We start from the raw sequence: 24,382 nt of genomic DNA on the forward strand, positions 1-24,382 counted from the left end.
GATTTTCTGTAGTCACACTTGGCTCCTTGGCTTTTAACCATTGCCATTTAACTGCCAAATCAGTTCAAATGACAGTGTCTTCTGAAACCCCCAAAGCAACCCACCCAGCCCCCCTACTGAAGAGATCCTCTCTGGTGCTGCTTTGAGGAATGCTGTGTTAGAAATCTGAGGGGCGTGTGGTTCCACTGGCAGAACATCCCTTCCTGAGCCAGTCCCAGAAAACTTGCAGCCAGAACGAGGCTGGCGATTGGTGGGCTTTCTGCCCAGCTGGCTCTCCCGCCAAACAGGAAAGCCACAAAGCAGAACCCGGACTGAATTGAATAGGAGGAAGTCTCCAACCATCTACGCAAAGAAATTTGGCAGAAGTGAAAGAGGCAGCCTAACAACAAGTGCTCTTAGGAACAGCAGCACCCATGAGAGAAGCATGTTACCCTTTGGGTAAAGGATCCTAGCCGGGAACTGGCGCTTCTGGAAGGAAGCCCAGCCAAGCACCCAGAAGTTCCATGCCAGGAAGGTGAGCCGATATGCAGAAACATCAAATATTGAGACAGAAGTAGGCACTTTCCAGGAGCTGTTTCACACTTGTCTGAGGTTTGTCTAGCTTGAGTTTGCAGTTTAACATTTCTTTTGAAAGAAGCAGGTTTTCTGCAAGTCATTTAGCTTGCATAAAATGAAAATGAGATGATTTACAGAGGGCAGGCGTGTGTATATGTATTTTCAGGTGAGGTATTAAAAGAAACAGCTCTGCAGACTAAATAAAATCTGTTCTGTCTCCTCCTGCCTTTGTCGCATTGCTGAGGCCCAAATTCACCCAGATATCACTAAAGTTTAAGTAGCTGCACGGTTTTTATTGTTGCTCCTAAAATGTGAACAACTTGTAGTTGTTACAAAAATGGTGCTGTGGGGTTCCTTCTGTTCGCTTAGAGCATTAATTGGCATTCTGCAGACCATCTTTTACAACCAGAATCAGAGGAACCACCCATTGAAATGGAAGCTCAGTTTCAGTTCAGCACAAGATATGTGGATTTTGCAGAAAAGCCACAAAAATTCAGCTTCCTGCAAATCTCGGTATTGGAGTAGAGATGAGACCTTTGAAAAAGGCAGTTGCTGAGCCCTTTATGATTGCTTGAAAATCTTCTGCAATACCTGGTGAAATCTGAGGAGGCAGAAAATATTTGCAGTGTCTAGAAGATGCTGACCCTCCCTGTGAACGATGGAAGCAGAATAAATTTGCTGCATAGTAAAAAATGCAGAATAGAATGCAAAAACGAGAGATGCAGGCTTGCTTAATTTCCATAACTTAGAAAGGTTGCAGAATCCAGCTTTGATTGGCATAGAATGTTGATATGAATTTAGTCCAAAGAACACACAGCCCTCACTTACGTGTGTAAGCAAAAGTTTTCTGGGATCTCCCACAGTGCCCAAACCCCAGACCAACTGCTAAGCATGGCAGAGCCCTGCTCTGTGTTTTGTCACATGTGACTCTAAATTGCTGTCCTTTTTTCTCTCTCTCTCTGCAGCCACCAATCAGCACTCCACGCCGGTCTGACTCTGCCATCTCCATCCGCTCGTTGCATTCAGAGTCCAACATGTCCCTGCGCTCAACTTTCTCTCTCCATGAGGAAGAGGAAGAGCCAGTAGGTATTTGGGGGTTGTTGGCGGTGGTGGTGGTGAGAGTTTTCCATAAAAAGATGCAGAGGAAAGAGCCCAAGGGCTTTTATAAACTGCCAAACAGAGGAAAGGCATGTAATGTGGCAGCCATGACCCAAGTAATTGGTGGCCAAGGAAGATAAATAGCAATGCTGTGTAAATTTATCAGGTGATTGGTAACTGAAACAAGGTTGGTTAGCCTGCTTCCAGCTCAACCTACGAAATGCAAATCTCTACCACAGCCTTGCTGCAGGAAGAATTTTCCTAAGATCCAGACTTTGGACCTGTATAGAGTTCAGAACTGTGACCATGCTGTAAAAATTATTCACACACAAAAATGCACAAACCAGATCCGGGACCTTTGTAGTATCTTAATTGCATTTTAACCCATTTATCTCTTGTTGGCTGTAGTCACAAGCAGCAAAAGGTTTGTTTAGATGTGCAAATGTAAACCTTTAGTCCTATTTTCAGGTTGATTTAAACTAGTGGTTCCCAAAGGGGGTGATACCACCCCCTTGGGGGTGGGAGTGCTAATGGGATTAACTAGGGGGCACTAAGGGCTGCAGGGAGCGGTGCTAGAGGTATAAATGCTGGTATTGGAAAGCTGGTATTACTGGAGCAAGTTAATTTTGTTGAATTATATAAGCTAAATAGTCCTGATGGGATTTTGAATAAATGTGCAATTAATTGTTACAGTTTTGAATTTTATTGTGTTTCTGTCTTTAGTGGGCTGTGCAAACCGCTGTTCTGAAAAATACTTTTAATAGGGTAGAGTGGGGGGCACTGTGGATGGGTTTATGCAATCAAGGGGCTCGTGGCCTGAAAAAGTTTGGGAAGCACTGATTTAAACCCTTTGCAAAGCCTGAGCTTGGACTTAGTTTTCTGCTTGCCAGTTGTTCTTGGCTCTTGCACTCTGCAACCTCACCACTTGTACTACGGAAGGTTGCTGAATCTGAACAAAAAGGGTGAAAGCTTCCCTTGTTTACCTTTGTTTTCTGGTTGTTCTCCCTGCTCAGGAGCCACTGGTGTTTGCTGAGCAGCCCTCAGTGAAGCTCTGCTGCCAGCTGTGTTGCAGTGTGTTTAAAGATCCAGTAATCACGACCTGTGGGGTAAGGACAGGAACCAGGCTGCAGTTTCAGCTGCACAGAAGAAGAATACATTTTTTTTAAAAGCTACAAATGCTAGGAATCCTTTTCTTCCTCCCCCCACCCCCGACCGATAAATAATGACTTCTCTTAAGAGAACAGATTTATAGCGATGGAAAGGAAGAGGAAAATTGTCATCTTTTTCAGCCTGGGATGTTATTGTCTCACGAGTGATGAAAATCACTTTTAAAACACTAGCATGTTGTAGCTTTGTTGCTTTACACATATTTCATGTTGTACAATTATGTTGAGTTTTTGCATATTTAGTCTCACCAGCTTTTTTCTTTCCAATTTATTTGTTTATAAAAAAATATTTGTATACTGCTGCAGCATTAAAAAATATCAAAGTGGTTTACACTTTGAAAAGTGGTTTGCACAATGAAAATAGAAAAAACCATAATATAAAACCATTTTAAAAGTTAAAAACTGGCATCAAGCATTGTGGAAGGATATATTCTTAATTGCCTGCATAGCCTTTGCAGAATAGAAAAGGTTTCAGCTGGCACAGAAGGTGCCTTCTGGATCTCTATTGGTGGAAAGTTCCACAGGACTGGGCCACTAAATGACACTATTAAGGCTCAGTTTCTTGATTGAACCTTTTTAAAACAACAACAACCCTGTGTTGTGTTACAGGCAGATAGCAAGTATATAGCTTTTTTAAAAGAAAGAAAAAGAAAGAAAGGTGGCAATTGAGGGATTGGGGATCAAGTGTCTGTCAGCAGAACCTCATTACCTCAAGGAAGATGACTCAACCATTATCAGCCTTTCTAGCTTTGTGGAATATCCATATTTTGAAAATCCTGCCTGCAATCCTGGAGAGCCATTGCCAGTATGTATAGACAATTCTGGGTTAGGCGGACCCAAAGGTGTGACTCAGATCTTAAGGACTGTGCTCCTAGGACTAGATGGAGATTTTGCCTGATCTGGAAAAGTAATTCTTAATGGTCATGCACTCTCTTTCTTCACAGCACACATTTTGCAGAAGATGTGCCTTAACCTCTGGTAAGTGCTCAAATACATTATTTTGCAACATTCGCAGCTGTCAGCGGGGGTGGGGCGGATGTGTGTTTCTTCCTCTTTTGCTTTCTTCTGAGAAATGCAACTTGTGCTTGTATGTCTGCAGCTCTCTTCACCCCTCTGAGAATTCTGTGCCTCCCCTAAAACACAAATGGTCTGGTCCTGCTTTGCTGATAGATTGTCCTGTTAGCTCTCATTGAAAAGTAGCTTCTTGATTTCATCAGAGCCCCTGTGCTGGTGCTGGGCCACTAGGCTCCAGTCAGTCTTATGCTTTTTTTTTAAAAAAAAAAAGGGTTTATGGTAGAAGAAAACCCCTGTCAAAGATGCATAACCAACCATTATTTGCTGATGCTCTATTGATGTTGTTAATTATATTTTAATGAATATTTATGGGTTGATTTTATTGTATTTTGTTTGTTACTTGATATCCTTAATGAAAGTGTTGGTTATAAAGATTTCAGTAAATAAGCAAAATCAACCAGCTCTTATACAGTCAGACCTCGGAACTCGAACGTAATCCGTTCCGGAAGACCGTTCTGAGGCGTGGCTTCCGATTGGTTGCAAGAGCTTCTTGCACTCAAGCGGAAGCCACGTCGGACGTTTGAGTTCTGAGGAACATTCGAAAACTGGAACACTTGCTTCCAGATTTTTTGGCATTCAGGAACTGAAACGTTCAGCAATGGAGCCGTTCGAATTCCGAGGTTTGACTGCATACTGAAAAATTGCAAGGCACAAGCAATCTGCCTGTGTGGTTGCAGTTCTGCATCTCTGATCACCTCTACTCTCTCTTGCCCAGCTGAGAGCTTTGTAGTGCCTGTTTGTGAATCTGCTTAAAGAACACAGACCACTGGTCTCTGCGACCGCTTGTGATTTGTTTTTTGTTTTTTTTTAATGAGCTGCAGAAATCCCCAATGCAGAACCGAGAGCAAACAGCTCTGCCTCCCTCCCTCTGAACAACGCAAAATCCAGCAAGTAATCAGGGGTGCTCTGAACAACACTGAAATGTGTAAAATAATCCCAAGTAGCCACTGAAAGGAGATGAACTCTGCTGCCATTGTTATAATAATTATTATTGTCATCGCATTCTCCATTACCAAAATGCCCATCTTCATGGTGGTTGTGCGTGCGCCCTACTGCTGCAGGGCTGGGCAAGTTTCTCCTGCTTAGCAACCATTTCCCCATGTGCAGTGTTGTACCCTTCCTCAATAGGAGCAAATGGCAATCACTCACCCTTGTTTTAAGATGGTTTTGTTTAGCCCCATCAGTGAACATGGCACTTGTTGCAGATTAGGGAAAAAGCAGGTCCCTACCCCTAGGAGCTTACAGCCCCAGTTTTGACAGAAGAGGAAAGGGAGAGACCAGAGTCATGTGATAGATATGCACAGATGCAACTGCACAGGCTCAGGGTTTGCTTTGCTTAATGCTTGACCTGTGTCAGTTGTATTAATTAAGCATATCTTCGTAACTACTTCTTGTCCAATAATGTGACATCTGGTGAATGCCAGCTTGCTTGTGCAACATGGTTTCATGTTCTCCATCCTGTCCCGCCCCCCAAGAAAGGTTGGTGACACCCAGTGTGGTGTCTGAACTGACTGATCCTTACATGACGTTGTTGGGGCGTCGGTGTGTTTTCCTGCAGAGAAGTGCCCGGTGGACAACGCCAAACTGACTGTGGTGGTCAACAACATTGCTGTTGCTGAGCAAATTGGGGAGCTCTTCATTCACTGCAAGTACGGCTGCCGGCCCGCTGCAAGTGGCAAGCCTCCTGCCTTCGAGGTGGACCCTCACGGGTGCCCCTTCACCATTAAACTGAGTGCCAGAAAGTAAGTCCATGTGGAAATGTTTTCCCAAGGAAAACCTCTGCTTTCTAACTTGTTCGCCATATGTTAAGGGGGGGTTGTAGGGGTTATGCCTTCATGTTTATGGTGGGTGACCATCTGAACACCATCAGTTCTTCTACAAGTGGGTATTTTGTGGTGTCTACACCACAGCTTCTTAGATCTCCAGCTGTAAACCTGACCCCGAAAGGCTGGGGAAGGCTGCTTCATAGCCTGTTATACTAGAGCAGGGGTAGCCAATGCAGTGCCCTGGAGAAGTTGTATGACAACTCCCATCATCCCTGACTATTAGCTATGGTGGTTGAAACTGGTGGGAGTTGTGGTCCAAAACATCTGCAGGACGTTGCATCCTTTGCCGCTGAACTAGAGGATGAACAGTGTCATGTGAGAGCTTGAAAGGGCCCATTACCTTGCTGCACTGCTAGGGGGTGCTGTTTTGCAGGCATCTCAGTTGGTAAGGAACAGAGCAACCTTCGTCAACCTGGTGCCTTCCAGATGTTTTGGATTCGGAATGGCCATAGCTCAGTGGTAGAGTGTCTGCCTTGCAAGCAGAAGGTCCCAAGTTCAATCCCCGGCATCTCCAGGTAGGGTTGGGAGAGCCTACTGCCTGAAATCCTGGAGAGCTGCTGCCAGTCAGTGTAGACAATACTGAGCTAGATGAACCCAATGTTTTGACTCTGTATAAAGCAGCTTCCTATTACAACTCCCATCAGCCCCAGCATTATTTTGCTGCACTGTCTGGGACAGCTAAGACAAAGTCAGCTTTTGGGGGGTTAGGCTTAGTTTATCCATATTCTCTCTTTCAGATAAACGAAAAGTTACTAAATTTCAGAACCTTCCCTGGTCTTTCCAAATGACAAGATCCACACACACACACACACCCTGCCATGTTCTAGCCTATCTTAAAAAAGGGCTACATGAGGAAGTTGCCACTGGTGCAGTGGCTGGAACGTGTCCCATATTCCAGCCCCCTTTCACTCATGAGAGTAGCTCAGGGACAGATGATTGTTTTCCTCCTGCTTGTTTGCTAATAATGCGCCACCTTCTTCATCCAGGGACCATGAAAGCAGCTGTGATTACAGGCCGGTTCGCTGCCCCAACAACCCCAGCTGCCCGCCACTTCTCAAGATGAACCTGGAAGCGCACCTCAAGGAGTGTGAGCACATCAAGTGCCCCCATTCCAAATATGGGTAAGCAGAGGGGCAGAATCCTGAAGATTTAAGCAGGGACCTGCTTGGAACACCTTTTATACTCTTCTTCTTGTTGTTGTGATGATCTTTTGGGTAAGTCGGAAGGTTGCTTTGTTAAGTATGCTATTTGGACAATCACTTTCCAAGTTTCGATTTTGATTCTTACAAAATGTAATTATATAAGCCACTTTGGGGCTGTTCCTTTGTAAAATGACTCATGAATGACGACAACAACAACAACAATGCTAATGCCAAAGATCAATCCTCAAGCTCTTCCCCATAATGCTCAGCTCCATCCTTCCCCAGCCTGGTGCCCTGCAGATGTTTTGGCCCACAACTTTCATCGGTCCCATCTGGGATGCAATCCAAAACATCTAGAGGACCACTAGGGTGGTGAAGGCCACTATAACTACCGCTTTCCTTTAGGTCAGAGGTCAGGAAACTTGGGCCTAGCAGCTGAATGCAACCCTGGGGGCCTTTCTCTAGCTGGTAAATGGTACTCCCCCAGGCAGTGTCCATCAATGCTCTCTCTACACCCTCCTCAAGTGTCTTTGCCTGCCAGGAATGTGTCTTTGAATTGTATTAATGCCTCTTGCTTGTCTGGATGGAGAGGTGTGTGTGAGTCATTGAAGAAACCTCTGACTTTTGCATGGTTGGAATGGAGCCTACATGTAAAGGTAATAAGTAGCCCATTCACTTTTGTTCTGCTCACTTGTTGCCTCTGGCTCTGCTCACCACCAGCATGTGACCTGCCACCTCCCAATGGTTGCTTTTGGCAGGGGAAATGCAGCCCTCAGGCTGAAAGAAGTCCCTCCATCCCTGCTCTAGGTGTACATTCATAGGAAACCAAGACACATACGAGACCCACTTGGAAATGTGCAAGTTTGAGGGCCTGAAGGAGTTCCTCCAGCAGACAGACGATCGCTTCCACGAGATGCAGGTGGCCATGGCACAGAAGGATCAGGAGATTGCTTTTCTGCGCTCCATGCTGGGCAAGCTCTCGGAGAAGATCGACCAGCTGGAGAAGAACCTGGAGCTGAAGTTTGGTAGGTACCCTGTCTGATGTGGTGGAGGGAGTTGAGAGAAGCTTTGGGAGGGCATGAGCCAAATCTTCAAATGACCAAGATTGCCACTGGGCAGCCCTGAAGATCAGGACTCTCTTTTTAAGAGGATTGTCACCTCAAAAAGGTGTTTGGGACTTTTCACTTTAGAGAAAAGACAAGTAAGACATGACAGAAGTTTGTAAAATTACACACGGCATGGAGAAAGTGGATAGAGGAAAGTTTTTCATTCTCATAACACTAGAATTTGTTGGCATCCAATGAACCCAAATGTTGGATGCTTCAGGATAGAAAAAGAAAAGTTCTTCACACAGCACATAGTTAAAAGTATGGAACTCACTCCTATTGGAGGCAGTGGTGGCTTTAAAAGAGGATTATGTAAATTCATGGAGGAGAAGACTACCAATGGCTACTAGCCACAATGGCTGTGATCTGGCTCCATGACCAGAGGCATTATGCTTCTGAATGCTAGTTGCTGGAAGCTGCAGGAGGGATGAGTGCTCTTGCGCTCAGGTCCTGCTTGAGGGCTTCCTTTAGGCACCTGGTGCAGTATAATATTTATGACCAGTAAGACTTAAAAGGACTGGGATTGGGGTGGCCTGTACAGTTGGAAATATCAAGCAAAATTTTAATACATGTGTGTGTGCGCGCACCCACACACCTACACCTGAATTTGCTTTTAGAAATTACAAGCTCTTTTCTCCCAATTTTGTCACTCTTTAGATGTCCTGGATGAGAACCAGAGCAAGCTGAGTGAGGATCTGATGGAGTTCCGGAGAGACGCTTCCATGCTGAACGTGAGCATTGCTGCTTGTAATGCTCAGAGTGCCCCTTGGGCATAGAGGCAGAGCAACCCCATGCAGTTCTGCCTCCCGCCTGGGTCTGAAGAGGGAGGTGGGGAGCTCTATGGGCTTGCCTCTGCCCCCCTGGGGCTCTCAGAGTGGCTGTTGAAGGCAAAGCAAAGTGACATCCCTCCAGCTGATGCAGCTTGTGTCTGCATTTTGGGCGATCTGAGCTTTGAGCACCTGTGGTGCACTGAGACAAAACAAGATGCTCTTCCCTTCCCTTCAGGCTGATTGTTAGTTGCGCGGGTTTATTTTCTGGCTCCCTCCCAACTCCAACAACGCCCTCCCCTGCTCTGTTTGAGACATAGGATGAAGTTTGGAAGAAGCCTGTACCCATTGGGGGAATGGGAGTCCTAGCAATGACAAATTTTTGATGGTCCGTAAGGCCAGCTAAAGTTTGTCAACCTCAAATGTATCATCTTGCTATCTTTCCATTGGATGGCCTCACCACTTGAGAGTGATGGCGTCCCATACATTTCCGCTCTCATGTGATTATGGCTGCTCTGGCCCTAACCTGCCTTAACTTGCTGTTTTAGGATGAGCTGTCCCACATCAATGCCCGGCTGAACATGGGAATCTTGGGCTGTGAGTACCCTGGTCTTTCTTTCCCCAAGCACTGGCAGAATTTCTTTGTTTCTGGATTTTGAGGTTTTTCGTTGGTTGGTTGGTTGGTTGGTTGGTTGGTTGGTTTGCTTGCTTGATTCCAAACTGTGCAGATGCCCTGAGAACAACCTCCCATTGAATGAGGGCAAGGGTAGGTTGCAAATGCAAGGACATATTAGTAGGTTTAATGGGACCATCTTAAATCGAAGTAAGATTATGCCAGGCTTCCAATTTTACAAAAGTTTTCTAGGGAGGCCTGGAAATGGACCAAAACCTCAGGCTTATGGTGGAGCAGTTTGAACAAACACTGGTTGTCCATATGCAACCATACTCTAGCTTTAAAGCACACCAAAGGAAACACAATATTTGGTTTCCACTGAAGCAATAGTTGTATGTTGATAGTGCAACACTCATTGTTCTAAGAGGGCTGCTGGGCGGGATAGACCCACCATGGTCTGATTCTGCAGCCCTGTTCTTATGTAGGAATAGCTTCTCAGCACCCTCCCCAAAAAGCACTTCAGGGGGTTCTGCCTATAGAAAGCAGTGGCAGTGTAACTAGCTTCAGGTGTGTAAGTCAGTGCCTCCTAAGAGGACATTGATCCTTGACAGGGGTCTTGCTCTCATGCTGCTGGTATTGCCTTCTTCTTCCTCTCCCCCTGCAGCATACGACCCCCAGCAGATCTTCAAGTGCAAAGGCACTTTCGTTGGTCACCAGGGCCCTGTTTGGTGCCTGTGCGTCTATTCCATAGGGGACTTGCTCTTCAGCGGCTCTTCAGACAAGACGATTAAGGTAAGAGCTGCTTGTTTCTGAGCCTGCACTGAAGCCACAAGGAACCTCCAGTCTGCAAGGTTGAGGCAGTCTCAGTGGGGGGTTTTTCAAAAAAAAAAAGTTTGCATGTTGCTATTCCTCAGGCGGTCATTTGCAGCAAGCTGTAGAATTAAGGAACTGAGCACATCCTTTATTTATGAGGAGCAGGCAAAAGACTGAAAATTGAAATAACCTTTAACATTACAGTGGTACCTCAGTTTAAGAACAGCCCTGTTTACGAACTATTCGGTTTACAAACTCCACAAAACCGGAAGTAATGTCCCGGTTTGCAAACTTTACCTCGGTCTCAGAACGGAATCTGAACGGTGGAAGGGCACCGGCAGCTGGAGGCCTCATTAGGGAAAGCATGCCTCAGTTTAAGAACGGTTTCAGTTTAAGAATGGACTTCCAGAACAGATTAAGTTCATAAACCGAGGTACCTCTGTATAGTAAACAGATGAAAATTATTATGCATTCTGAAAATTATTACTCCTCCTCCAGTCCTCCACAGTGCCAAGCAGACATAAAACACTTGTTTCCATTAAAAGAGCTGAGAAAAAGAGGGGTTGGGGTGGGGAACTAATATTCAATGAATACTACATGACTTTAATCAGCCTCATTTTCTCAGTTTCCGCTTCATAATTGTCATAAACTACTAAAAATGGAAAGTTTGCCTGAATTTGAAACAAGCTTCCAAGTGTGGAGTCCTGGCTCTTAGGAGGGGAAAGGATACTGCGCTAGTCAGCCATGTCATTTTATCAGGGTACACCAGGGGTCAGTAAACATTTTCAGCAGGGGGCCGGTCCACTGCCCCTCAGACCTTGTGGGGGACTGGACTATATTTTTTTGGGGGGGGGGGAGAACAAATTCCTGTGCCCCACAAATAACCCAGAGATGCATTTTAAATAAAAGGACATGGGACATGTTCTACTCGTGTGAAAACACGCTGATTCCCGGACCATCTACGGGCCAGATTTAGAAGGTGATTGGGCAGAATCCGGCCCCCGGGCCTTAGTTTGCCTACCCATGGGGTACACGTTTAGATCCAAGCAAGGACTTGGAAGGGAGGGTTGAGCACTTCTCAGAGCAGCTATGTGCTATAATCCTCTCCTTCTGGAATTACTTCTCAGTGGAAGTGCACTTGCAAAGCCTTCTGAGTATGAACCAAGGCATGACAACAAAACCACCCATTTCTTCTGCGCTGCCCTTGGGCTCCCTGCTCCCTGCCAAATATCTGTCACAGTGAGAACTGCTAGGGATTGCATTTCTCTGTTTCTGGCTCCCTAGGAAAACCTGCCTATTCACTGACTTTCCTGGACTGGCTTATCTTGGCCTGAAAGTCGGGAAAGCAGGTGCTCAATAAGAGGCAACCTGCTTCCTGCCTTCCCAGCTGTGGCATATCGGCTGACTTCCTGCCCTGGTTCCTGGTTGCTCTGGAGCCCAGTCACATGACTCCCCCCCCTTCTGTTTCCTGTTAGGTGTGGGATACCTGTACCACATACAAGTGCCAAAAAACCTTGGAAGGCCACGATGGGATAGTCCTGGCTCTCTGCATCCAGGGGTGAGTCAGAGCGGCCACTCTTTCTTTTCTGCGGCTGCTTGTGTGCTGAATCCAAATAGGAGTCGTTCTCAAACCCAATATTTTCCTGATTGCAAAGAGGTTTTACAAGTGCTCTCGTAACATGGTATTTGCTGCTGCTCCAGTTACTCAGTTGGGTGAACTGACCTTCTAGTGGTAACTCTGGAAATTTCCTTCGGGCAAATCCATCTCCCTTTATTCAGGGCTGTGTAGATTAAAATTCTCCAAGAAAGATTGAATTCTGTATGAATTGTGCCAATAGAGCAGCATTGCACATTTTTTGTTACTTTCCATAATTCTGGTTTTGCTATTGGGGGGGCGGGTGTTCATAAGCTATGCAGGGCAGCTCCAACCCCTGATCTCTGGAAATCCTCATCATCCCCTCTCTGACTTCTGAGGCTTCAACAGCCACTTTCCTGCATCTTTTCACAGCCATGAGTGCTAGAAAGGTGCATATTTTTTATTATGAAAGTTAAGCTTCTCTGGAAGATAAAATTTCCAGCTGATCATTTGCATTGGGCATTTTATTCTGTACTCGAGGGGAATCCCATGCCTCTTAGCATAGGCTTGCCAATAACATCATTAAAGTTAGTAGTCCACAAGATTTTACAGAGTTACCTACCCACACTTGCTTTTATCAATCACATCACTAGCAGCTTGAAGATAACAAACACCTCTCTGTCTCTCTTGAGCAAACCTCCCCTGCCTGATTGCTTGGAAGTGGTTGTTGCTCACCACGAGCACCCAGGCCAAACCAGCTGTGCTTTCTCTTCTTCGGACAGTTGTCTTAGTGCTCCCTAAAGGTCTTTGTTTCTCTTTTGCCCAGGAATAAGCTGTACAGTGGCTCTGCTGACTGCACCATCATTGTAAGTATCCAAGTCTGGGAAGGGCCTGGCTCTTGCTTTATTGAGGGTTGGGAGGGAGTCTGTGGAAAAAGCTCTTCCTCTCAGTGCTGTGGAGGGCATGGCCAGGAACAATTTTACATGCCCTGCCTTTTTGTAATCTTTGCAGGTCTGGGATATTCAAACCTTGCAGAAAGTTAACACTATCCGGGCCCATGACAACCCTGTCTGCACGCTGGTCTCGTCACACAACATGCTTTTCAGTGGCTCCCTAAAAGCCATCAAGGTATAATTTAGGATTGGGTCCTCCAGCCAAAGAAGACCCCCAGACCATCCCTCCTTCTTTTCCCCCTCCTGGCTTCCAGGCCACCTTTCCTTAACCCTCATCCTCCACTTCTCAATTCTGACTTTTTATAAAAAAAACTCTCTTCACTGTTGCTGATTCCTCCTCCAGTTACCCCATTCCCTCATCTAGCAGGCTGTACTAATTTCCCTCGCCCCATTCAACTTTACCACTCACAAAACCTGTGGTTGAGCAACAGAGAGATTCCCACTTCTTATGTATTATAATACGTTTATAGTCATACCTTGGATCTCAAACGGCTTAGTTGCCGAACATTTCGGCTCCCGGATGATCGAAAACCAGAAGTGAGTATTCCAGTTTTCAAACTTCTTTTGGAACCCTAATGTCCGACAAGGCTTCCACAGCTTCCAATTGGCTGTAGGAGCTTCCTGCAGCCAATCAGAAGCCGCGCTTTGGTTTCCGAACGTTTTGGAAGTCGGAAGGACTTCCGGAATGGATTCCGTTCAACTTCCAAGGTACCACTGTGTATCCCACACTTCTGCTAAGGAGCTAAGAGAGATGTACATGGTTCTCTCCCACCACCCTTTATCCCCACAGAAACCCTGTGAAGTAGGTTAGATTGAGAGATGGTGACCCGAGGCCATTCTGTGAACTCTCAGTCCCTCTCTTCTTGCTTTCTCTCTCTCACACACACAAGAGAGAGCGCTATTTGCAGTGTAACTAGAGCTATTTGCAGTGTGGTTGGCTTGTGAGATGCTATGCCGTAGCCTGTCCATAGACTGATCTATGGAGATGTGGTGGGAGGGTGGGCAGGCGAGCAGAGACTAAAAACCAACCTTCTGCTCAAAGGTACGATTCTGCCTGTCCTTCTGGTCTCCAGGTCTGGGACATCGTGGGCACTGAGCTGAAGCTGAAGAAGGAGCTGACGGGCCTTAACCACTGGGTCCGTGCGCTGGTGGCATCCCAGAATCACCTCTACAGTGGCTCCTACCAAACGATCAAGGTATGTGCACTCCCAGATTCCACACCCACCCATCCCATCCCCCCCAATATGCGCATAATTGTCTGCTGCCGTTTTTCTTTTCAACCCAGGCCCATCAATCTTCCCTCCCATCTTTTTCTGCCCTAGATCTGGGACATTCGGAACTTGGAGTGTGTACATGTCCTGCAGACATCGGGTGGGAGCGTCTACTCTATCGCTGTCACCAACCACCACATTGTCTGCGGCACCTATGAGAATCTCATTCACGTAAGGGTGGCAGAGGCTTGGAGTCAGGGGTGCAAAGGTGCTGGGGTTTTGCATTCTACACAGGTGGGTGGTGGGACCCCCCCCCCCACACACACTGTGGCCTCATCCATCCCTTGTGGTGCCTGGCAAGCCAACACTGGCAGAACGAAAGCTCTGGCAGCGGGAGAGCTTTGCTGTGTCCATGCAGGTTTGGAGGGTAATCTAGGTCCTCGCTTCCTCCCAATTCCAGGTGTGGGACATTGAGTCCAAAGAGCAGGTGCGTACCCTGACGGGACACGTGGGCACTGTGTATGCCCTGGCGGTCATCTCCACGCCAGACCAAACCAAAGTCTTCAGCGCTTCCTATGACCGGTCATTGCGGGTAAGTGAGGCACTGCTAGCTGGGGCAGAGGGATGTGCTTTGGGGAGGAAACAGAGGCTGGCTATTATTATTATTATTATTACTACTACTACTACTACTGGTAACATTTGAATAGTGAGGGGCGTGGGTTGATCAGGTTAAACCAGCATTTTTCAAAACTGCCATTCAGGGGTGGAAGAGTGGGAGAGGCAATATGGCTGTTGGTGTCCAAGCAGTGTCTCCATGGTATGATTGGCAATTGGGAAATCCCAACCCTTTCACCAGGGTCACAACAGAGAGATAACTCCTTCTCACAGCACATAGTTAAACTATGGCGCTTGTTCCCACAGGAGGCAGTGATGGCCACAAACCTAGATGGCTTGAAAAGAGGGGTAGACAAATTCATGGAGTATAAGGCTCTTAGCCAGGATGGCTATGCTCTGCCTCCACAATTGGAGGCAGCAATGCTTCTGAATAGGGGAGAGGGCTCTTGTGCTTGAATCCTGCTTGTGGGTTTACCACAGGTATCTGGTTGGCCACCGCGAGAACAGGATGCTGGACTAGATGGGCCACCCACAGGATCTTCTTATGTCCGTACCCTGCAAATGTGCTTGCAGAGTACAGTAGTCTGTTTTGGTTCTCATGGCCTGAATTTAAGCGTGCTTCAAAAATCCTTGATGCTGATAGGAGGGAGTGGGTTGGGACAGAGCCTGATGGTGCTAGCCCGGAGCATTTTTGAAGCACTTCATTCCTGATAATAGCTTGTGTTCTGTGCCCAGGTATGGAGCATGGATAACATGATCTGCACTCAGACTCTGCTACGCCACCAGGGCAGCGTCACAGCACTGGCTGTCTCTCGGGGTCGCCTGTTTTCTGGTGCTGTTGACAGCACGGTTAAGGTAGGTCGCCGATGTGTTCAGGGGTGTGCGCAGCGTTGAGCAGGAGGGAACAGCACCACGCCCCAGTAGGCAGGCAGGTTGTTGAGCAGGTTTAGCTGTCGGAGCACTGCTACTCCCTGAACCCACCAGCGCCTTCACACCAGAGTTCCTTACAGTGCAGATATGCATGTGGCAGAAAAGGTGGTGTGGGTCCATGAATGTGAGCCAGTGGCCTGTTGCAGAGCACCTTCCTTCAACATAGGCAAATGTAGAAAGTTATTGGCCAGAGTGAGAGGGCTTTTTCTGTTTCTTATCTGATTGAGCAGGGGGAAAACTTGGATCAAGCTATTCCAGGTGCCTGTTTGCTGTGGTTTGCAGGGTTAAGAGCTTGCTGCAGCAACAGTGTACTGCTGAATCCTGTCTCCGTGGAGGTCTGATAGTCTAGCACAGCTTTCACAGCCTGTCTGTGCTGGCCTGTGGCTGAGAGGAGTTCTGCCCTAAAACATCTGGAACAGACTAAATTAGAAGAGGCTGGTCTAGCATGCCTCTTCCCCATGCCCTATGAGTTGGGGTAGACTACTTGGACCACCCAATCCCCAAGCAGTTTGTGCTCTTTTGCTCATTTCTCAGCACTAGCCCAACCAGATCATCTGATTTGTTATTTGCTTAGTTAGGCTGTATCTCTGATGTGTGTGTGAATTTTGCTAAGGGCCCAAGTCCTGGCTGTCCCTCTCCCTCTGTAACCTCGTTGGGCCCTCCCTCCAAGCACTTACCCATATGGTGAGTACCTTTAAGGCAGCCTTTGTCAACCTGGTGCCCCCCAAATGCTTGGGACTAAAACTCCCATCATCGCTGTGCTGACTGGGGCTCACGAGAGTTGTAGCCAAAACATCTGGAGGCCCCCAGGTTGGGGGAAGACTATTTAAGGGCAAGATTTCTGAAGCAGATTTCTCTTGAGTTGGCAACTTTGTGGAATCAGCACATTCCCAGACAGCAGCCTTCCATGAGTTGTTGCAGAGTCCCGGAATGGTTTATTCTCATAAGCTAGTGATTGGTCAACCTTCTGCCTACTTGGCAGTGCAAAAACTCTTGCAGTTGTCATGCATACATCAGGGGCAGATGTGGCTAGTGTGCAGACGTGAGATGGATGGGTCACAAGTTGTGTGGACCTCACTGGTAGATCTGCTGGTTTGAACCCCTGTGGGGTCTCTCACCTTGTGGGGCAAGTATTGTCTGAACCTCACCTTGCAGCAGATTGGCCCTCTCTTGCGCAGGCCCTACTGACTTTCCTTCCTGCCGCAGGTTTGGACATGCTAGTGGGTGCCACTGCCTGCTTGTGGACGGCAGACTACCAAATAATCCTCCGGCTCACACATGTCGTCCTGCTTCCTTGCACTCCAACGCCCCTCCCACTGTGCACTCCAGCCGTGAGCGAGCTTCACAACCCACGTACCTCAGCACTGCCACCCCTGACGCAGCAGGCCCTGTCCCAAGCAGGGCTTTTTGGAGATAAAGCTCGCAAGACCACATCACAGCGGCACCGTTTCTGATGGAACAAGTAGGGCACTGCAGCCTCAAGACAGCAGCGTTTGGGTGAAGTGGGATTAGATCGATGATCCAGGTGTGAGCACCCACAATGCACCTTTGCCAACAGCAGTGCCAGAGCCAAGGATTGGGGGTGACGGGGAGAAGACCCCTCTCTCTTCTGGCATTTAAATGTATCTGCTAAGCTCTTTCATTTGTGCCCACCACCAATGATAAAGACCAGTTTTCCCCTCATGTAACCAGGTACGATTTTTATGTCTCAAAGATTCCCATCCCTCGCATCAGGTACCACAAGGCCATCCATTCACAGCATCATGTCATAACGGCACCAAGCCCCCCAATGGTTTAAAACAAAAACAGGGAGAGCCCACTGTTGTGTTTTTACTGACATTTTCTACTGTTTTTAAGATTGTGATATAGATTTGGATTATTTCTTCCTTGACAATAAAAATGGACCATTGTTTTAGGCCAGCATGAGTTATTGACCAGCTTGGAGCATCTTAGCAAAAGGAGTGTAACGTCTCTTTGATAGTTAACCTACCTTGCAGCCCCAGCTCGGGATCAGAGACAAGCGATTTCAAAGTTTACTAGCCCACCTACCTGCAGGTACTTCTGTCCCTCCTAGCTAGTGAATTTGACAATTTTGTTTCCCCACACAAGTATTGCAGAGAAATGGCAGAAGACTTGGATTTGCTTCTTTGAAGGTGTACATCATGCCACCAGCTGTCAAAGGTGGAATGCTTTAATAATAGCCAAGGGAATGTGCACTTTCGCCCTTGTCAAGAAACACTTGTGTTGATGCAAGAGCTAAAATGAAACCTCTTATCTCCGTATCTTTGCAGACTATGTACTGCACCAGGGAGGATAGCTTTGGCCTTTATGCTCTGTTTGTGAGCTTCCCAGCAGCAGGGAAAATCTGGCCTCAGCAAGGTGAGAGAAGCAGAAAGGCTGGAATGCTCAGTAAGTAGACAGACGCTCACTGTCTCCTCCCTCCCACCCACCTTTTCACCATCAAATGTGTGAATCACAGAACTGCGAAGTTGGGAGGGATCCGAAACCCCTGCAATGACGGCACAATGTGAAAGGGGCTAGCTCTGCAGACTGCTAAACACTTTCGTGCTTTGTTCCACTAGATAGGGCTACCAAGCATCTAAATCGCCAAGACCCACCTGTGTGACTGCCACTCAGCATCTATTCCCAGTTAAGTACAGTTCAGACTTTCCCCCCTTCCCTCCTTAGGCTGCAGCCAAAACAAGAGTTTCACAGGACCAGACAATTTGGACATTTATTAAGCACTGATGGCCATCAGTGCATCCACAGCGCCGCCTACCTGTCTATTGTAAAATTGCAGCATGAGCTGATCGCTCAGCACCATAGCGTCCTTGCATGCACCCAGCGGTTTAGCACCTCATGGAAAACTGCCTTTGGAGGTTGTTTCCCAATAAAAAATATTATTAGTGTTAACGTCATGTTATGTATAGTCATGGCAAGCGAGGAGGGCATCTTTCCCATGTTCTTAAGTATTCGTACCCAGACAACTTCTATTTTTTTTCCTTTTTTCCTTTTTTTTTTTTTAAATAGGAGCAAATATTTTTTACAGCACCACAAAAGCCATCAAATATTATAATAATACAGGTGGGGATGCAAGAAGCAAGGAAAGGAGGCTGGCAGCGAGATGCATAGCTTTGACAGAAATGGGAAAAATACAATACAGTTTCCATAACTTAATAATAAAAATATATATAATATATATATAATATATATAATATGTATATATCCAGCATTAGAATCTTGGAATATTCTTTCTTTTTTTTTTTAAGATACATTTTCTTTCTTTTTAATTTTTTTTTTTTTACAACAGGTATCTTCATGTTGTCGTTTTATTTATTTTTTTATTTATTTTAATGTAAGAAATTTCAAAGTTGTGCCAGACACATTTTGGAGATCAGCAAAGACAGAGCTATCTGTGCTTGAGAAAAGAAACGAGTGTCACCACTCAGACATAGACACCTGGATTTCAAATAAACAGAAACAAACAAACAAAAAATACCCACAGCGCCAGGGAACCATAGGTTATGATGTTCCAGACCAAAAAAAGAAGAAAAAAAAGCCAGTTCTAAAAAAACCAAAACTGGATTGACTCCCATTTGTACAATGATATACAGCTGTGCATACATTACCTACTTCCACACACATGCATTTAAACACGCACACGCATATACACACATGTGGCTGCTCACACACACACACCCCAACTTAAAAACAGAAACGGCCGTACAGAAAAGAACACGCTGAGAGATGAGATTTAACAGAAATTCTGAAAACAAGGCACATCCTTTGATTTTTGTTTAAAACTGTAAAAATAAACATGGCAACCAAAAAATCCCATATAACAGAAACATAGTATTTTTGCACACTTTGAAACAAGATAAACTGTACCTTTTTAAAAAACATTGTGCTACTCTTAAATGATGTCACCACAAGACACACAGCTTATTATAAGTCTAATAGTCAAGCTAAACTCCAGTTCTTTCAATTTTATCTCTTAAAACTGTTTAATATACAGTTGATAATATTTTAAAATCTTTTTAATATATATTAAAGTCCTTTCATATTTTTTTTTGTTAATTATCTCTGGGGGTGGGTGGGAAATCCATTCTTAAATAATTTCTTTCCAATAAATTAATACTTCTTTTATATAGCTTATTTTTCTCATCCCTTTATCACACGCCAAAGGGGACAGAAAATTCTTTTGCTTTTGTTTTCACATGTAAGAACATTCATAAACATGGCTGTTGTGAGAGGAGGAGAGACCCTCTACCAAAGCAATAATAAACTCAACAACAGAACACCACTCTGCTTTTTTTTCAGCCTGTCACTACACTGGCCCTATGTAGCAAAAGCACAGGCATCAAAATCAAGTGGGTTTAAGAGGCTCGGTGGTCTTGCTTGGAAAAGTAGTCATGGTGCAGGACGGCTGGAAGGGGGTTCTCCTGAGTTGTTGATCTGACCTGATTGGTTGAGATTCGCGAGTGGACCATCCCTCAAGCCAAGGCGGGGCGCTGCCCCCCCTTTTCTTGTCTTACAGATTTTTTTTAAAATGAAATGAGCTGCAAGTAAAGAGGAGAACAAAGAGGAAAGAGAGAGAGAGACTGACACAGACATTAGAAATGGGTGAATGGTGAGGTGATATAAAAAAAGGATGACTTTGGACCTAAGAAGAGCCTCAGAGGCTCACAAAGTTTCATGCCCAAGGCATATAATGTCATCATTTGGCCTCAAAACTGCAGGGAGAACAATTCCCTGAGTAATTACTTGCTTAGGAAGAAGGGTCCCAGTGCTTTTGGTGTGAACAGAAGGGGGTTCCTTATTTTAAGAGGAAGCCTGAAGGCCCACAGCAACCAAAATCTCTGATCCAATGATAGCTTTTCTCTCTCCATCACTGCCAGATGATTTCTGGTGCTTATACAGCTATGGATCCAAAGGCAAGATGGAACACAAGGGAGCAACATTTAGAGAAAGATATGGCAATGGTGCAAGTGTTAGCAGCAATGAGGAAGAGAGCAGAACAGAATTAGGTGTCTGAACCACCGAAAGAGTCCAAAAACTTATAGGGGCAACATGAACTAAATGTAAACCTCGCTGCACGTTAAACAAAACCCCCAGAGATTACAGCACCGAGACTGAAGCTGCAGCCTTCTGCTGCAAGTGGCAATGAAGATACAGATTTTCGAGATGCCTTTTTGGACTTGTCTTGGTGAAAAATAGCTGTAGTCCTTGTGGTGGTTTTAAAAGGAAGAGTGCCCACAAGGGAAGGATGAAATGCAGCAGGCCAAAGACACTTAAAAGGCAGCCAGGGCTCAACAGTAGGAAATGCATTTCAACTGTTATAAACAATTGGGTCTGGGCAGAATGTCATTCCAAGGATCTCCAAAATCTCCTTCAATGGAAGACACTACAGGCCAGTCATCACAGCCAAACCAGTAATCTTGAAATACTTGCCAAAAGGTTTAGTTAAGTCATAATAATGCCCACTGCCAAGATAGCTTCCAGTCCAACAGGACAGAATAAAACTCGGGTTCATGCTTGCCCACTGCCATAAAGAATGCATGACAAGCTAGTCAACTTTGGTGCTGCGACACTCTCTGAAATGACCTCCACTTCCTGCCAGGCTACCACCACCACCACCACCACTTGGTTTCTTCTACTGGTAATTGATTCAAGTATCCAACCATCAAGATTAACATAAGACTGGATTCTCACAGGGGACAGTTTTACCTTGCCAAGAAATGCCCCAGGAAGGAAGAAGAGGAGTATTCCATTGCTGCTTTAAGAAGAGAAGATTGCAGCAGGAGAGTGGATAATCCATTATTGGAGATTCCAAGATTGTGCTTCTTTTTGAGAATGACATGGGACCATGATGTGGCAGCCGGGAAGATTAGAAGAAACTTGTGTGCCAGGTGTTAACAGCTGTGGACCAATCCAAAGGGAGCTGCTCTGCTACTCCCATGATGCTTTGAGCATTCAGAGACTGGCTCTCATTCCTTAACTCCCTGCAATGTACAAAGATCCCCACTGCAACCAACTGCAGAACAAGGGGACTTGCAGGGAGGTCACGACCAATTCATTCTACATGCTACAAAACTTCTGGATAACCTTGCAGCCTTTGAGGCACCTAGAACCCAACCTTCTGTTGAGAGATCCTTCCCCATAAACTCCTACAATGCTGAGAGCCTCAACCTTGCAAGGGCCCTAAGCCAGAAAAGAACCAAGCAAGACATAATGTTGGGCACTGGCGGAACAGCTTCACCTTGCTGCTGCTGGTCCCTCTCCCAACACCCAACAGCTCTCAGGTTGGTTAGGATATTGCAAGAGTTGACACTAGACAGGTGGTGCAGACACTGACGCATTTTTCATAGTTGTACACACCAAAAGTTGCTGCGCCTTGGGTGGACCTTCCTGGGAGACTGCACTTGCTCAGGCCATACAGCACTGCAAGCCCAATAGAGCTGCCTCTGCTGGGGTCATCATCTCCATGTCAGGCCTCTCTTAGCTAGCAAGCCACCATCCTCAGCACTACAAGCTGTTGTGTGTCCACAATCTGCTGAAAATTGCAACCGAGATACAAGTTGAGAGTCAGAGGCTGAAATCACATCCCAGCTAACTATTGCAATTCACTCGCCTTGGCAGAACCAATTTGGATAGTTGGGGTGCAACCGTTATTGCATTTGGAACAACAGAAATGGAAGCGGCAGGGGAGTCCTCTTTTACCAAACTCCTGCTAGACTACAAAACTACCACTGGCCCCTGCTCAGTGCTGCTGCTTCTCCACCAAAAGCTCTGCAAGATCAATACATTATATTGCCTATGTCTGTTTACTGCCTCCTTAACTCTGCCCCACTTCCTGTTCCTCCCGGGAATAACCACTGTAGACAGTACTTAAGGAGGGCTGCATTGTCTAAATCAACAACAAACTCTTTGGAAACAAGTGCCTTGAAGTGTGAGAGAGCGCAACCAAAGTCTCTCATGCTCATAACCCCAGCTGCCCTAAGGATAGAGAGATATATGTATATCTTTAAAAGAAAAAATCGGGAATAAATATTCATTTATGGCAGCTCCTGAAGCCACCAGGGATATATTTACAGGGTTTTTTTGGCCAGGATTTTTTGTTTTCCTTTTTCCCCATTTCCCCTTTTTATGTTTCAACACTGTATCAGTCATGCAAATGTACCAAAGCTTTTGCACGGCCCTTGCCAGGAACAATACTTTTTTTTTCAAGGCAAACAAACAGAAGAAGAAAAAGGAGCTTATTTCTCAAATGGGACTCGTTTAACGGAACAGAACTTCTTACAGTCACAGCTTCATTATCACCAGGAGAAGACAAACACCTTTCGGGACAAAGAAACGAAGCATGCAGCTAGCCGAAGGCCTCCTCGACTCAACGGCTTCCCTTGGGCATTCTCCTGCCCCGCCTTTTCCAGCGCTTCCCAATAAGTGCAGATGGGCACAGGAACCGAGACAGCAGCACAGGAGAGAGAGGACAGCGGTGCTCAGTCAAGGAACAATACCAACACGGAAGGCAAGAAGAGTTTCACTAAGACGAGATTCCACCCCAAACAGAAAACATGAAGAACCAGAGAAGACTCCATAGTTATTTGTGCCACATTTTGATAACACACTGGGGTACTGTAGCGACTGGGGATTGGTTGGTTGGGAGAAGGGGGTGAGGGCAGGAAATACTTTCCAAATTAAACGAGGAGACTCAAATTTAACCGAGTGGAGTAGATTTGCCTGAAGATAGTCTTGCAGGTAACAGAAGTTCCTGCCCCAGGCATACGGCTTTTTGCTTCATTCTTAGGAGGAGAATTGAAGTCACCTTGTATCCCCCACAGTAAACAGGTGTTAAGGAAGGAAGGGGGAAAATAACAGCGCAAGAGCGGCGGCTCTTTCCTTTTCTTTGCCGCTTCCACAAAACTGGTCTCCAAGCCCCAAGAAAGCCTTCCCCAAGCATCTGGGTTTGTTTCAGCACAATCCTGAGGTAACCTTATCTTTGTGCAAACCTCAAAAGATGGAAGGGGAGGAAGGGAAGATCTTCATGGAGATGATTGTGCCCTTGTGCCCATGGCAGATCCTGAGGTTGGCTGTGATTGCTTCCCAGCTCTCATTCCAACATGGCATCCAGTTGGTCCGCAAGGTCGTCAAACATGCTGCCAATGTCATCGAGAATGCTGACTGTGCTCTTGGATTCTGCGGTGGAACTGAGGGCAAAGGACACCAGCGCGAGTTAGGAGAGCACAAGGAAGACCCTCTTTTCTCACTACACAACTTTCTACATTCTCCCATGCCTACTAGCTTTCAATAGCCCTCTCCTCCATGAATTTGTCCAATCCTCTTAAACTTGGCGGCCATCACTGCTCCCTGTGGGAGCGAATTCTAAAGTTACAACTGCACTTTGTGACAAAGGACTTCCCTTTGTCTCTCCTGAATCTTCCAACATTCATCTTCATTGGATGTCTAGAACTCACAGATAGCCAGTGAAACTGAATGTTGGGAGATTCAGGAGAGACAAAAGAAAGCGTTGTGAGAGAGGCAGAAAAACTGTTCTCCATCAATTTTTTTGATGCCATACATCATTTTATAAACTTATATCACGTCACATGGACTGATCAATTAACATACAGTACTTTGTCTTCCATCCACCCATTTCATTGGATTGCCCCAACCACTCTGGGCAGCTTCCAACAAATTAAAACACAACAAGACATCAAACATTAAAAACCTCCCTATACAGGGAAGTATACCAAAGAAGAACCAAAGAAAGAAAACCAAAGCTGCTTTTTCTGAGTCTCTTTAATGGAAACAGATCACTCACGAGGGCTAGCTAGCCACGCTTCCCTGACTCCCACCTAGTACCTCTATTCCAGCAGCCTTTTTCTCTTACATGCGCTGGCTCTTCACTTTTGTTTTGCTCCCATCCCTCCATCACCA

General features: G+C 46.0%; 2 protein-coding genes across 10 annotated transcripts in view; one reads left to right on the top strand and one right to left on the bottom strand.

Moving 5' to 3' along the window:
- The window catches only part of TRAF7 (TNF receptor associated factor 7), a 33,594-nt gene extending 16,234 nt beyond the window's left edge, over positions 1 to 17,360 (top strand). For all 5 annotated transcript variants that reach the window (XM_080981696.1, XM_080981697.1, XM_080981698.1 and 2 more), the window contains 17 exons: positions 1,521 to 1,637; positions 2,667 to 2,759; positions 3,764 to 3,797; positions 5,452 to 5,635; positions 6,706 to 6,840; positions 7,669 to 7,886; positions 8,625 to 8,698; positions 9,283 to 9,331; positions 10,012 to 10,139; positions 11,636 to 11,718; positions 12,563 to 12,602; positions 12,748 to 12,864; positions 13,763 to 13,885; positions 14,012 to 14,131; positions 14,361 to 14,492; positions 15,251 to 15,370; positions 16,652 to 17,360. In XM_080981696.1, the coding sequence (XP_080837822.1) occupies positions 1,521 to 1,637; positions 2,667 to 2,759; positions 3,764 to 3,797; positions 5,452 to 5,635; positions 6,706 to 6,840; positions 7,669 to 7,886; positions 8,625 to 8,698; positions 9,283 to 9,331; positions 10,012 to 10,139; positions 11,636 to 11,718; positions 12,563 to 12,602; positions 12,748 to 12,864; positions 13,763 to 13,885; positions 14,012 to 14,131; positions 14,361 to 14,492; positions 15,251 to 15,370; positions 16,652 to 16,666 (1,782 nt within the window). In that variant the 3' untranslated portion in view covers positions 16,667 to 17,360. The remainder of the gene's footprint in view (positions 1 to 1,520; positions 1,638 to 2,666; positions 2,760 to 3,763; positions 3,798 to 5,451; positions 5,636 to 6,705; positions 6,841 to 7,668; positions 7,887 to 8,624; positions 8,699 to 9,282; positions 9,332 to 10,011; positions 10,140 to 11,635; positions 11,719 to 12,562; positions 12,603 to 12,747; positions 12,865 to 13,762; positions 13,886 to 14,011; positions 14,132 to 14,360; positions 14,493 to 15,250; positions 15,371 to 16,651) is intronic.
- Positions 17,361 to 18,159: 799 nt separating this feature from the next.
- CASKIN1 (CASK interacting protein 1) overlaps positions 18,160 to 24,382 on the bottom strand; it is a 123,824-nt gene continuing 117,601 nt past the window's right edge. For all 5 annotated transcript variants that reach the window (XM_080981678.1, XM_080981677.1, XM_080981679.1 and 2 more), the window contains one exon: positions 18,160 to 23,652. In XM_080981678.1, coding sequence (XP_080837804.1) covers positions 23,556 to 23,652 — 97 coding nt within the window. In that variant the 3' untranslated portion in view covers positions 18,160 to 23,555. The remainder of the gene's footprint in view (positions 23,653 to 24,382) is intronic.

The sequence above is a fragment of the Podarcis pityusensis genome, assembly GCF_964106645.2.
Source record: "Podarcis pityusensis genome assembly, chromosome: 14".
NCBI lineage: Eukaryota > Metazoa > Chordata > Lepidosauria > Squamata > Lacertidae > Podarcis > Podarcis pityusensis.